The sequence below is a fragment of the Nerophis lumbriciformis genome, linkage group LG01 (assembly GCF_033978685.3).
Source record: "Nerophis lumbriciformis linkage group LG01, RoL_Nlum_v2.1, whole genome shotgun sequence".
In the NCBI taxonomy this organism is placed as follows: Eukaryota; Metazoa; Chordata; class Actinopteri; order Syngnathiformes; family Syngnathidae; genus Nerophis; species Nerophis lumbriciformis.
In genome coordinates this window covers 65,086,208-65,099,244 of record NC_084548.2, presented here as the reverse complement: position 1 = coordinate 65,099,244, position 13,037 = coordinate 65,086,208, and the positions used below count along the sequence as shown (strand labels likewise).

The 13,037-nt window shown below is 42.4% G+C and overlaps 1 protein-coding gene across 7 annotated transcripts in view; it reads right to left on the bottom strand.

Moving 5' to 3' along the window:
• LOC140679317 (major histocompatibility complex class I-related gene protein-like) overlaps positions 1-13,037 on the bottom strand; it is a 76,295-nt gene continuing 63,258 nt past the window's right edge. For 5 of the 7 annotated variants that reach the window (XM_072914411.1, XM_072914417.1, XM_072914409.1 and 2 more), the window contains exons 9-10: positions 2,080-2,138; positions 1-1,710 (exon numbers count right to left, since the gene is read on the bottom strand). In XM_072914411.1, coding sequence (XP_072770512.1) covers positions 1,675-1,710; positions 2,080-2,138 — 95 coding nt within the window. In that variant the 3' untranslated portion in view covers positions 1-1,674. Of the gene's footprint in view, positions 1,711-2,079; positions 2,139-5,750; positions 6,025-13,037 lie in introns of all 7 variants that reach the window. The other 2 variants (XR_012050760.1, XM_072914423.1) reach the window with 2 other exon arrangements.

Here is a 13,037-nt window from a genome sequence, read left to right as displayed (position 1 = left end):
ACTTGGTGTAAGCATTTAAAAACATTGAGTACAATTTTAAGATTAACTCTAAAAGTAACTGGGAGCATAATGATAAACGGAACAATTCCAATTGGTCAGGATCAGCAATAATAATAATTACAACATTTACAATAGATCTTTAGCAGTTCTGCTGCTCGTGACCTAACAAGTGCAAATAAATGAGGTTTCCTCTCTGCTTTCATACAGGGTTTCTGCAGGTATCAGCAGATCTAATTTAATGCTACTTTAATGCCACTTAAAACACATTTAATGCCCGTGTCCTATTGCAGGTAGTTATTATATATAATCAAAAACGTACTATTGTCTATATAGACACAATTCTAAGAATTTGACAATATTCATCTTGAATAGTTGAACAGTGAATTAAAATTGACTCACAAGATTGTTTAATCTGGGAATGTATTTTTCTGTAGTGGTAGCAGCAGCTGCCAGTTGTGGTGGCGACAGCAGAGGTTGCTTTGTGGGTCACGCCCAAAGAAATCTTGCACCGTTAACTGTTGTCAGGCTTTAATCGCCGATTTGAGATTAGCTAAAAGCATTTGTTATTTTATCGAATTAGATGTTTAGTAATGCCTATGGATATCAAATGTAAGGCTTTTTAATGCCATTTAAGGACAAAATCTGTTCAGTGAATTTTAATACTCACCCGGAAAAACCCTGTCATGTTTTCGATTTTCAGATTAATCGCAATTCTTATTTGTAACGATTCTTAATCGCTTCAAAAACATCAAAAATTTATTTAAAATTATTATAATTGTTTTCAATCTGTTCTGTCCAGCCACTCAGACAAATCATGTTGTTGATGTAGATGATCATATCTACTGTACAGATTTACTTTAGAAAAGTGGGATACTTATCTTACCTTTTTTATATTTGACTTCATTAAATGTTTGGGTAGAATTTTATTAAACAAAAACACATTTCTTTAATGCAATGTATAAATTGTTCATAACTGTTTATTTTATGGAGGAATGTAGTTAATCATAGAACCGGCATCTAATGTTATTAAAAAAAGTATTGGTTTTGAATCGAGAATCAATTCTGAATCAAATCGTGTGGTGCCCAAAGATTCACAGCCCTACAAGTTTACATTTCTTTGTGCTATTATCTTGCACATGTAAGAGGTCATTAGCCCAATTATGGCTTTATAGATAAAAGTGTACCAATGCCTCAAATTTCAAGTAGAAAGATCTGGCCATCCTATGTGAGAGTACAACTCACAATGATGTATCCTGGCTTTACCTTTGGTAGTAGATAATAAAGTTGTTCCTTTTTTAAGTTACCGTCTGTATGTAAGAGCTGCAGAACGTTATGTTATCAATTTGACCCATTTTCTACCAGTTACTGCTACTAGCATGTAGCATTTCCTTCTTGGTTGACAAAGGGTAAATGGCTAGAATCGCCCCCTAGTGTTTGGGAGGTGCATAGAGTTTGGCCAATGAATTACAGAGCTGTGTACGAAAATGAAAAGACATAATTACAAGTATCCAAGTGTTACAGTGCAAGTGACCCCACAAAGGCAGCAAAAACATTTGATCGTAACTCGTTTTTTAAGACATAACCATAAAAAAAAAAGAGACCGTATAACACGAGGAGCAGTTTGATGATGAGTAAAGCACATCTCCTTCTCGTCTTCAAGTGTGACCACGCTCCTCAGTGGTCGCTCTGTGTCCCAGTGCTCAAAAGCTCCTGGAGGAAAAGGATGACAGCACAAGAATCCAAGTGGAAATGTTAGCTGAAAGACGAGTTTGGATGCGTAAACGGTCCATGTGAGCGAGGCCTGGGCGATATGGCCTAAAAATAAAATCTCAGATTTTTTCACAAGAAAGTCGATTTACAGTCAGTTGTTCCAGGTGTGTTGCCGCAAATCTCAACTACTGACAACACTTTTCTTTTCTTTAGAACAACGTCTCGCTCTCGTTAGTGTTAGCATTAGCCATGTTTTGCTAGGTGTGAATCTCCGCTAAAGAAATGAGGGTGGAAGCTCCTCAGGACAAAACATATTTTAAATCTGCAACAGAAAACTCAAATATATCTGCAAAGTGTGAGCTAACTTACTGTGTTGCGACTGCTTTCATCCGTTGAGTTCTCTGAGCGCTCGGTACCATCGTCACCAACTGTCAGACAAACACAAACACACCGTGACATCAACGCCTCACATTTTGTACCTTTACTTCTTTCCAAAGGTTTGAAGAGTCCAGAACTTTTATGGTAGTCAGAATGCTAACGTAAGGGATCAAATACTCATGTTCCCCACTGTACATCTAGAAGGTGCATCTTCACTCGTATCAGATCTTTGATGTGTGACTCCATTGGTTGAGAAACATCAAGAAGCAGAGTGGTGCACTTCTACTTCCTGTCAAGAGTTAGATGTGTGACACGTTTACATTGCCTGCATGTCAGCAGGTCACGTGACTCGGGACAGGGTAACTTATCATCCATCCATTTCTACCGTACATTTTAATTAGGGCTATCAAACGATTAACATTTATATTTAAAATAAATTATGATTTTTCACATTTTGTCCATAGTTAACTCATAATTAATCAAGGTTAATCACAGATAGTTTATCAGCTTTAATAAGTGTACCTTACACCAGTGGTTTTCAAACTTATTTTCACTAAGTACCACCTCAGAAAACACTTGGCTACCACCATAATGACCAGCATTGAAACACGGTAGCGGAGAACAGGTTTTATTTAACAAGTATATTTAATATTTTTGGCCACTAAAGTTCCACACAGTTTGAACAGTAATTGTGTTTGAATATCGGTAATATCGAATATCTCCACGGCGTGGCGAAGTTGGTAGAGTGGCCGTGCCAGCAATCAGAGGGTTGCTGGTTACTGGGGTTCAATCCCCACCTTCTACCATCCTAGTCACGTCCGTTGTGTCCTTGGGCAAGACACTTCACCCCTTGCTCCTGATGGGTGCTGGTTAGCGCCTTGCATGGCAGCTCCCGCCATCAGTGTGTGAATGTGTGTGTGAATGGGTGAATGTGGTAATACTGTCAAAGCGCTTTGAGTACCTTGAAGGTAGAAAAGCGCTATACAAGTATAACCCATTTAACTCATTTAAATAAAACATGTCACGTCATTACAATATTTAATTGATTCTTTGGCAAACCACTAGATGGAGCCGTAAGACAGCTTGAGAATCACTGCCTGAGAATCTAAACATAATTGTCAAGTTTTGAATACTGTCAACATGGGACTGGATTTTTTTTTGGTTTTTTGCACGTTTGTTATACATTATGCTTTTTAAAACACAAACACTTCACACATGCGCACCACTTCTGATACAGGCACACATTTACTATAAATAACAATTATACTATAGCATAAAAAAATGCCTGGGTCAGCGTGTCGGGTGTGCTTTCCTTAGATTACCGTATAGTATCATTACTCCACAATACTGATCTGTCGCAGAATTAGGGGTGTTGACACCCATTTTGCAATTTCTGTGTAAAGTTTGTTGTTGTTGGTTGTGGGATGTGATGAGGACTCGGCTCATGGCGGCGGCAGATGGCTTCGGTCTTGTCGGGAGACCCTGCTGTGGGACTTTGGGTAACTTTGCCATTTAGTGTGCCCTTTTCTTTGTCCGTTTCTGCTCGGTCTTTGTTCCCGCAGCACCTGTGTGTTTTACCGCACTTACGGTGAGGGCTGACGGTCACACGACAGGCAAAAGGAAATAAAAAGTGCTGTTAAAGGAAATTAGCGTTAACTCGTTACCCATCCATCCATCCATTTTCTACCGCGGAGCGATTTGGTTGAGTCGGTAGCAGTCACCTCATTCGATCAGAATCAGCTGTGAATCTTTAGATTAATCGATTAACAGACCGGGTGTTGCACGAGACTATCAATCAGTTGACAGGGGGATGCCTCTGGGATGCCTCTAGATCAGCAGACTGGGGTGGTGGTTTCTCTTTTTAAAAAAAGGAACCAGAAGGGGTGTTCCAACTATCGTGGGATCACACTCCTCAGCCTTCCTGGATTGAAGAGGAGCATTGTGGTTTTCGTCCTGGTCGCGGAACTGTGGACCAATTCCTTAAGGGTGCATGGATGTTTGCCCAATCAGTCTACATGTGTTTTGTAGACTTAGAGAAGGCATTCGTTCGTGTCCCTTGGGAAGTCCTGATGAGAGTGCTCAAAGAGTATGGACATACCTCTATGACCAGTGTCAGAGCTTGGTCCGCATTGCCTGCAGTAAGTCGAACCCGTTTCCAGTAAGGGTTGGACCCCGCCAGGGCTGCTCTTTGTCACAAATTCTGTTTACAACTTTTATGGACAGAATTTCTAGGCTCAGTCAGGGCGTTGAGGGGATCCAGTTTGGTGGCTGCAGGATCAGGTTTCTGCTTTTTGCGGATGATGTGCTGGCTTCACCTGGCAAGGATTTATGGCTCTCACTGGATTGGTTTGCAGCTGAATATGAAGCGACTGGGATGTAAATCAGAACTTCCGACTTCGAGTCCATGGCTCTCACCCAGAAAAAGGAGGAGATCCTGTCCCTAGTGGAGGACTTCAAGTACCTCTGGGTTTTTCTTGTTCATGAGTAAGGGAAGAGTGGATTGTGATATCGACAGGCGAATCGGTGCAGCGTCTGCAGTGATGCGGACCCTGCATCGGTCCGTCGGGGTGAAAAGGGAGCTGAGCTGGAAGGCAAAGCTCTCAATTTACTAGTCGCTCAATGTCCCTAGACTCACCTATGGTCATGAGCTCTGGGTTATGACCGAAAAGACAAAATCATGGGTACAAGCGGCCGAAATTAGTTTCCTTCATTGGGTGGCGGGGCTCTCCCTTAGCGATAGGTTGAGAAGCTCTGTCGGTCATAAGGCCCCTCGAACGCTTCGGAATCCCCGGGAAGAGGTGGACGAAGTAGTTGGGGAGAGGGAAGTCTGGAATTCTCTGCTTAGGCTGAAGTCCTCCCGCGACCCGACATCCGATAAGCGGAAGAAGATGGGTGGATGGATGGCATTTTTATATCGTCCGATCAAAGAAACTTGTTTAATAGATAGTCTTTTTTGGTCCATGTCTAAAAATAAATATATTTGACATGTGATTCTGTTGTCGTTTTACTTTATCTTTGCCTTAAAGCATTTTAGGGATATATGTCGGGTTTTACACATTTGAAAATACTGTAAGCATGTCTCTTTTACAGAATGTTTTTTTTTCTATATTTGAAGAGGAATGTGCCTACAGTGTTTTCATTCATCAGGTTATTTGTATTCTCATGACATTCAATAGATCAGTTGATTGTTCGGTTTGTCTGAGAAGACGTTTGACCTCTCAATAGAGTCGTTTTCATCAGCTCATGCTCTTAGACTCAGCTTGGACAGGTTTCGTCTGAGCGCTTGGTGCCAAGGTCTTAACTATTCATCCAACATGAGGAGGAGCGTATGTACAGGAAGGAATGCTTTTGTTCTTTTGTGGTGTAAAAAAGAAAGTGTCCATCAACAAATGTTAACCATAGAAGGGAATCATTCATAAACTGTATCAAATCATTCCGTTTTTAAAATATAACCTTTTTGAATGGCGTGGTTACCCATGTATCTCGATGCATATGGATTCGTCCATCACTAAGAGATGTCTAACTCTACTATCCAGTAAGACAAAGTGAAGATTTTCAGGCTAAATTTGGAACAAACGTCCACATCAGACTTTTATACGAGTGATGCTTCACCCCTGCTTTGTTTATGGCGGCTCAAAGAAAAGAGAATATGATTGACTTACCAGCTGGATCATAGTTGGCTGAAATGAAAGACAGACAAGATGACTTGGACTTTTGTCTTCACATCACCTTTCTATGTGAGAGTGTGTGCTCTCTCTTTGAGGATCTTGGAGTGTTTGTCGGCACCTTTGCAGCCTGGAGGAAAGCATCAACTCACAAAAAAAAAAGTGTGTCCCTCACCTTTTTTGTTCTTGTGACGTATGGCGACTATGACAATGATGGCGAGGATCACTGCAGCGACCGCCACCATGGCGCCGACGGTGACCCTCACATTGCCTGTTGAGAGCAAAAAAGCAGGAAGAGGAAACCTGAATGAGTACTTTGCATACATGCTATCTAATGTCCAGCATTGTTCTTGTGACATGGATCAATAATGGTGGAAGTTCTGATAAAATATCGCCAATGTTCTTGATTTGAGGACGTAATAATTCAACTTAATGTGTTGAATGCAGCTGAGATAGTCTCCAGCACTCATCACGACCCAGAGAGGGACAAGCGGTAGAAAATGGATGGATGAATGGGTGTCTTTCTCACCTTCATCTCTTGCGTTGCTCAGGATGCTTCTTCTCTCCAGCTTGGTGACCAGGTCCTCTTTGACACCAGACAGCTGAAACACACATTCGTACTTGCCCTCCACTTCGGCCGTCACCTCCACTTTCAGATCTACCGTCATCTGGAAGGTTCCATCGTGGTTGGGCAGCATTTCTCCCTGCACCACGTTCTCCTGGAGATCTTTGCCGTCTTTCCTCCAAAACAAGGCCGCACTGCTGGGGTAGAAACCTGTCGCAAAGCAGCTGACCGGAGAGGACGGCGTCTTCTGGAGGAGAAACACCTTTGGAAGCTCTGCGTGGGAAAGAGTGTAGGTTGTAATGTTACTTATGTTCCTACAGGGGGTGGGATATCAGCGTACATCATGTGGTTTACCTGTTCTCATTAGGACGTCGCTACCAAAATTCACATACTTTTTCAAGTTATGAAGACAGATACCTGTGTAGTAAAACTTTAAGTGCTCCATAAGATCTCGATCGTGGTCTAACATGTGTTTCATGGGGACAGCTTGTGGTTTTGCTGCAGTCCATGTCCATGTCTTGTTGTCTAATGCTAAAAAATCTTCTCCATCATAACTGGACTGTTCCCATCTCTTAATTTCATCAGTTTCATCATCCCATTCACAGCCGTACATCTTCTGGTAAATGTGAAGACCTGAAAGATTAACACAAAGTGTATAAAATGGAGTAAGCCCTCATCACCATCAACCCACGTGCACACATACACACTTGAGTCTTTAAGAGGTCATACTATGATTTTAATCTACAATTACCACACTTCCTTGTGTTCTACATAGCTTGTAATGATGGTGCTTTATGCCTGCACCTCAACCCCGCCCCCGCAACCACGCCACCCCCATCTCCCGAATTCGGAGGTCTCAAGGTTGGCAAGAATGGGCTGAAGGTCTGTATAATGACCAGGGCCCTCATGTAACAAGCATGTATGCACAAAAATTTGCCCTAACATTTGGCCTTTGTGCCCTCAAAAAGGTTGAGGACACGAAAGGACAAGTGGCCTTGCCCCGAAAATGTAGTCCTAACATAAATTGTGTGTACACCACCTCCTCTCTCCTACACATCCCTTTATATTCCTCTCCTTTAATTGGTTGTTATGTAAGTGTCTGCCTTTCCTTCCTCAGTTTCTGCCAGGACTCATCTGTTGCTGCATTAATTCATGATTTCTCCTCCTTTTATACTGGGTTTTGAATTAACTCATTGTCTACCATTTTGAGTGCTCTCTTGGCTATGTTTGCTCTTTCGTTGTCCAATATTCCAATGTGCGCCGGGATCCGACAGAAGTCTACCACAAGACCAGCCAGTCCTCTGAATCTTAAAAAGTAATACATTAACTTTTAGCAACAAATCATCCCTACAAGTCTCTTTTACAATTAGACTTTCCACAGCTGCAGCTGAGTCTGAAAAAATGACTGCTCTCATCTACATCAACAATATGATTTGTTTGAGTGGCTGGACAGGATAAATTGGAAAAAAATGACAATAACATTTTTGAAAATCAATTTTAGATAATTTTTTTAATCGATTAACAACCGATTTTTTTTTGTTGACATCCCTATTATCATACTTGCCAACCTTGAGACCTCCGCTTTCGGGAGGTGGGGGAGGGGGGTGTCTGGGGTGGGGCGAGGGCGTGTTTGGGGGGCGTGGTTAAGAGGGGAGGAGTATATTTACAGCTAGAATTCACCAAGTCAAGTATTTCATATATATACATATAAGAAATACTTGACTTTCAGTGAATTCTAGCTATATATACAGCTATATATATATATATATAGCTGTATATATATATATATATATATATATATATATATATATATATATATATATATATATATATATATATATATATATATATATATATATACATAAATAAGAGAAATACTTGAATTTCAGTGTTCATTTATTTACACATATACACAAACATAACACTCATCTACTCATTGTTGAGTTAAAGGTTGAATTGTCCATCCTTGTTCTATTCTGTCACTATTTTTCTAACCATGCTGAACACCCTCTCTGATGATGCATTCTGCTTCGTCTCCTTGTTGTGTGCGCAGTTGTGCACTGCACTCTCTAAAAGCCGTAGATGTTATTGTCACATATGCATGTACAGTAGATGGCAGTGTTAGAGCCATTTACTCTTTCTATCCGTCAAAGTCATGACGTCACTAAAGGGGTTGGCTTAAGGCCAAGTGCCAGTCTACTTAGGGAGGGGCTGGGATCTTGCTCAGGTGTTGCTGAGTGGAGGCGCAACAGTTTTTGACTGTGCCAGGCTATGATTTGTTTGTTCCCGTTTATTTTCCGTTTTTGTTACCAAGTGAGTTTGATTTACGTGACTGTATATTAATAAATATGTGTGTTAAACATGGACACAATTCTGGACATCAATTATTAGCCAGCTGCACACGTCTAAACTAGCTTCAGTTATATTCGGCAACCAGTAGCAGTAATAGTATAGGACTTTACCGCTACATTTAGTCAAAAACTTCCTCATCGGAACGCGAGTTGTTTATTAGGAAGCAACAAGCTACGAGGCTCGTTTTGGAAGAGGAACGCACGGGCCGCTGTCAGCGTTTGTTTGGTGATCGGCGGCGGAGGAAACTGATCGGCGAAGCGGCGGAGACCTTCTGCAATCAAGCTCTGCATCGACAGCTACGAGTCCCACTGGAGAGCTACAGGGTCGCTCATTGGGGACAGCAGCCAGCAGCAGCAGCAGATCATCCCACCGAGCCAAGCCTCGCGCATGCGTGCTGTGCGTGGAGGAGGACGCGGAGCAGCGTTGACTTGAGCCCGTCCTACACCTGTGTGGTATGTTTTAGCGGCGCGCCGACATAAACAAAAGCAAAACGGCCATTATTAAAATGTGTGCACACAAATATTGAAAAAATCCAATGCATTGGTGACTATTTGACTTGACTTGCGCGCGGGTTGAAAAACTTTGACTTTTCCAAATGGAGGAGGAGGGAGCACAAATGTGCGCTGATGAACATAAACAGCCACAGGAGGACAATGTGGCTGAACGTGACAATGTTGGGCATGGGGTTGAAGAAAAAAAACGTGTGGTAAAAATGACACCCAAAGCTCTAGGTCACAAAATTGAAAGTTTGCAGGGGGAAAGAAAATCAAAGTTGCAAAGACTATCAACGCTGAAAGAGGGGGTCATTGCCCTGTTAAATTACGAAACACGTTCACATGAGCTAAGGGAGGAATTTAGCAGGTTTATGGTTTTTTATCATGAAACCAGAAAAGTGCACAAAACTTTGTTGTCTCTGTTACCAGATGATGAGTGTACTAAACATGAGATATGGTACAAAGCAAAAATGTTGAATTTTGATGGTTTTATTGACAAGGTTGACAGGTTGATGTATTCTCAAAATGATGATGATGACAATGATGATGATGATGAAGTTATAAATGATGGTTCTGCTGTTGATGGTGTTGAAAATGAAAGTGTACAACCCCACGACAGCATTTCAAATGTGCAATCCAATGTCTTATCAAAGCTCAATAATTCCGTATCCTCAAACAAAAGCAAAAGGTCTTCCACTTCTTCTGCTCGCATAATAGCAGAGGCAGATAAGGCAGCACTTATTGCCCGTGCTATTGCTCTAAAAGACATTCATGCATTGGAGGCGCAGGCAGCAGCTCTAAAGAGGAGACACGATGAGCAGGCAGCAGCTCTAAAGAGAGAACAGGAGGAACAAGCAGAGGCCATAAGGAGGAAAAAGGAGCAAATGGAGTTGGATGCTAAAATAGCATCCCACAATGCTAAATTGTCTGTCCTCCAGGAAGCCAGTGTTTCTGGCAGGAGCAAAAAGTCTGATGGAATGGAGTCCTATTATAGACAAGAGACACAACTGAGAAAAGTGCCTGTAGAACAGCTTCAGCAGTCTGTTAAAGCTGCTCCTTCAGAGCTTCACACAGCCAAGAAGGCCCCAAACAAGGTTCATTCACACCCTCAACCAAACAAACCACTTTGCTCATCAACTTTGGATCCTGTGGAAAACCAATCAAGGCAACGTTTACCTCAAGCAGCTCAATCATTTCAAGGCAATAACACAATACCTGGTGAATTCCACACTGTATTACAAAGGCAAAATGAAATGATGGCACTCCTGGTTCAAGCACAAACCTCCCAATTACTTCCACAAAGACATATTCCGTTTTTTGAAGGTGACCCATTGCAGTTTCAGGCTTTCATAAAAGCATTTGAGCATTGTGTGGAGGAAAAAACCAATGATTGTGGTGACTGCTTATACTATTTGGAGCAGTTTACCAAAGGACAGTCGAGAGATTTGGTGCGCAGTTGCCTCTATATGCCTACAGAGAGGGGCTATGCTACAGCAAAACACCTACTAAGGGAACACTTTGGAAATCCTTCAAAAATAACAGCAGCCTACCTGGACAAAATCATGGTTTGGCCAAACATCAAATCTGAAGATGTAAAAAATCTCCAAGCTTATGCACTGTACTTGCGAGAATGCTCCAATGCGATGGAAGAGCTGCAATACTTGGATGAGCTCAATATGCCAGCTAGCATGAAGATGCTCATACAAAAGCTTCCTTACAAATTAAGGGACCAGTGGAGAGGAAAAGCAGCTGACATTGTTGACCAACAAAAGCGACGCGCTTGTTTCATAGACATTGTGAAATTTATTGAACATCAGGTCAGAATTGCTTCAGATCCTGTCTTTGGCGACATTCAGGACATTCCTCTGAATAAAACAATAACCAAACCCAAGCCTATACATCAAAGCAAATCACAGTTCAGAAGGAACAGTTTCGCAACTCATGTGGCAGTTGCCACTGAACCAAAACCGGATCCACACCTGAATAAGTTTATGAACACCTCCAAGACAAACTCTATTTCCTGTCTTTACTGTAAAAGTGAACATGCATTGGAGCACTGTCAGATATTGGGAAAGAAGGCGCACGGCGAAAAGCTTGACTTTTTAAAAGAAAAAGGCCTGTGTTTTGGTTGCCTGTGCACAGGGCACCTTAGCAAGAGTTGCAACAGGCGCATCACTTGCTCTTTCTGCAACAAGACTCATCCCGAAGTGCTACATATTGACAGGAGGCATCTGGAAAATGGAGAAAATAGCCAACTACCAAAGGTAAAAGCAGAGACTTGCACTACATCATCAACTTGTGGCCATACAGGGGCTGGCAAATATGGAATTTTACCTATCCTGCCCGTTCAAGTGAAGTGCTCAAAGGGCAGCAAGATAGTCCAGACATATGCTTTCCTAGATCCAGGAAGCACAGGGACATTCTGTTCTGAACAGCTAGTGAACAGGCTGAACACAGAAGGCCAAAGAACAAAAATCCACTTGCGCACCATGGGGCACAGTAAGGCGGTCCCGAGCAGCATCGTAAATGGCCTGGAAATCTCTGAGCTTACAGGTAGTAAGTTTTTTGAGCTTCCTGGTGTGTTCACTCAAAAACAGATGCCTGTGTACACTAACAATCTGATTAGTGAAGCAGAACTCGATAAGTGGCCTTATCTCCAAGGCATCAAAATTCCTCGAATAATTGCCAACGTGGACCTGTTAATTGGTACCAACGCCTCCAAGTTAATGGAACCATGGGAGGTGATTAACAGCCACGGAGACGGACCCTATGCTGTCAGAACCCTATTGGGGTGGGTAATTAATGGGCCATTACAAGGCAATGACACGCATAATGCGAGCCCCACAGTTACTGTTAATCGCACAATCGTCAACAGGTTGGAGGAACTGCTTATAAACCAGTACATGCATGATTTCAATGAGCAGGGTCCTAAAGATCAAGAGGAGATGTCAAGAGAGGAAATGAAGTACATGGAACTTGTGGAAAGCTCTGTTCAGCTCCAAGACGGACATTACCAAATGAAGTTGCCCTTCAAATCAGAAAATACTTCCTTGCCAAATAACATCTGTGTTGCTAAGCAACGTATCCGTGGCCTGGAAAGGAGACTACAGAGGAATGCAGATTTCCACAGTGAGTACACAAGCTTCCTCACTGACGTCATTAATAAAGGCTATGCGGAACAAGTGCCACAACACCAGTTAAAACCACGTGAAGGAGGTGTGTGGTATATACCGCACCATGGTGTATACCACCCTAGGAAGGGCAAGCTGCGGGTGGTGTTTGACTGTGGAGCAGAGTTTAAAGGGGTCTCACTCAACAGTCAACTCCTACAAGGCCCTAACCTAACCAACTCCTTAGTAGGAGTCCTTCTACGGTTCAGACAAGAATTTGTGGCAGTAATGGCAGACATAGAGGCCATGTTCCACCAAGTCAAGGTGGCAGAAGAGCACAGGGATTTTTTGAGATTCCTGTGGTGGCCTGAAGGGGACTTGAAGCAAGATCTTGTGGAACATCGCATGTGTGTTCATTTGTTCGGAGCAGTTTCATCACCCAGCTGCTCGTGCTTTGCTCTTAGAAAGACCGCTAACGACAACAAGCACAGCTTTCCAGAAGAGGTTATCGACACCATTAACAGGAACTTCTACATGGATGACCTGCTGAAAAGCCTTCCCTCTGATGAGGTTGCTGTCGGCTTGATCTCTGAGCTCAGGTCTGTCTGCCAGAAAGGAGGTTTCAATCTCACAAAATGGATCAGCAATAGCCGGAAGGTGCTTCAAAGCATCCCAGAAGAACACAAATCAAAAACCCTGCATGAACTAGATCTGGACAGAGACAAGTTGCCAATGGAAAGAGCTTTAGGTCTTCAGTGGTGCA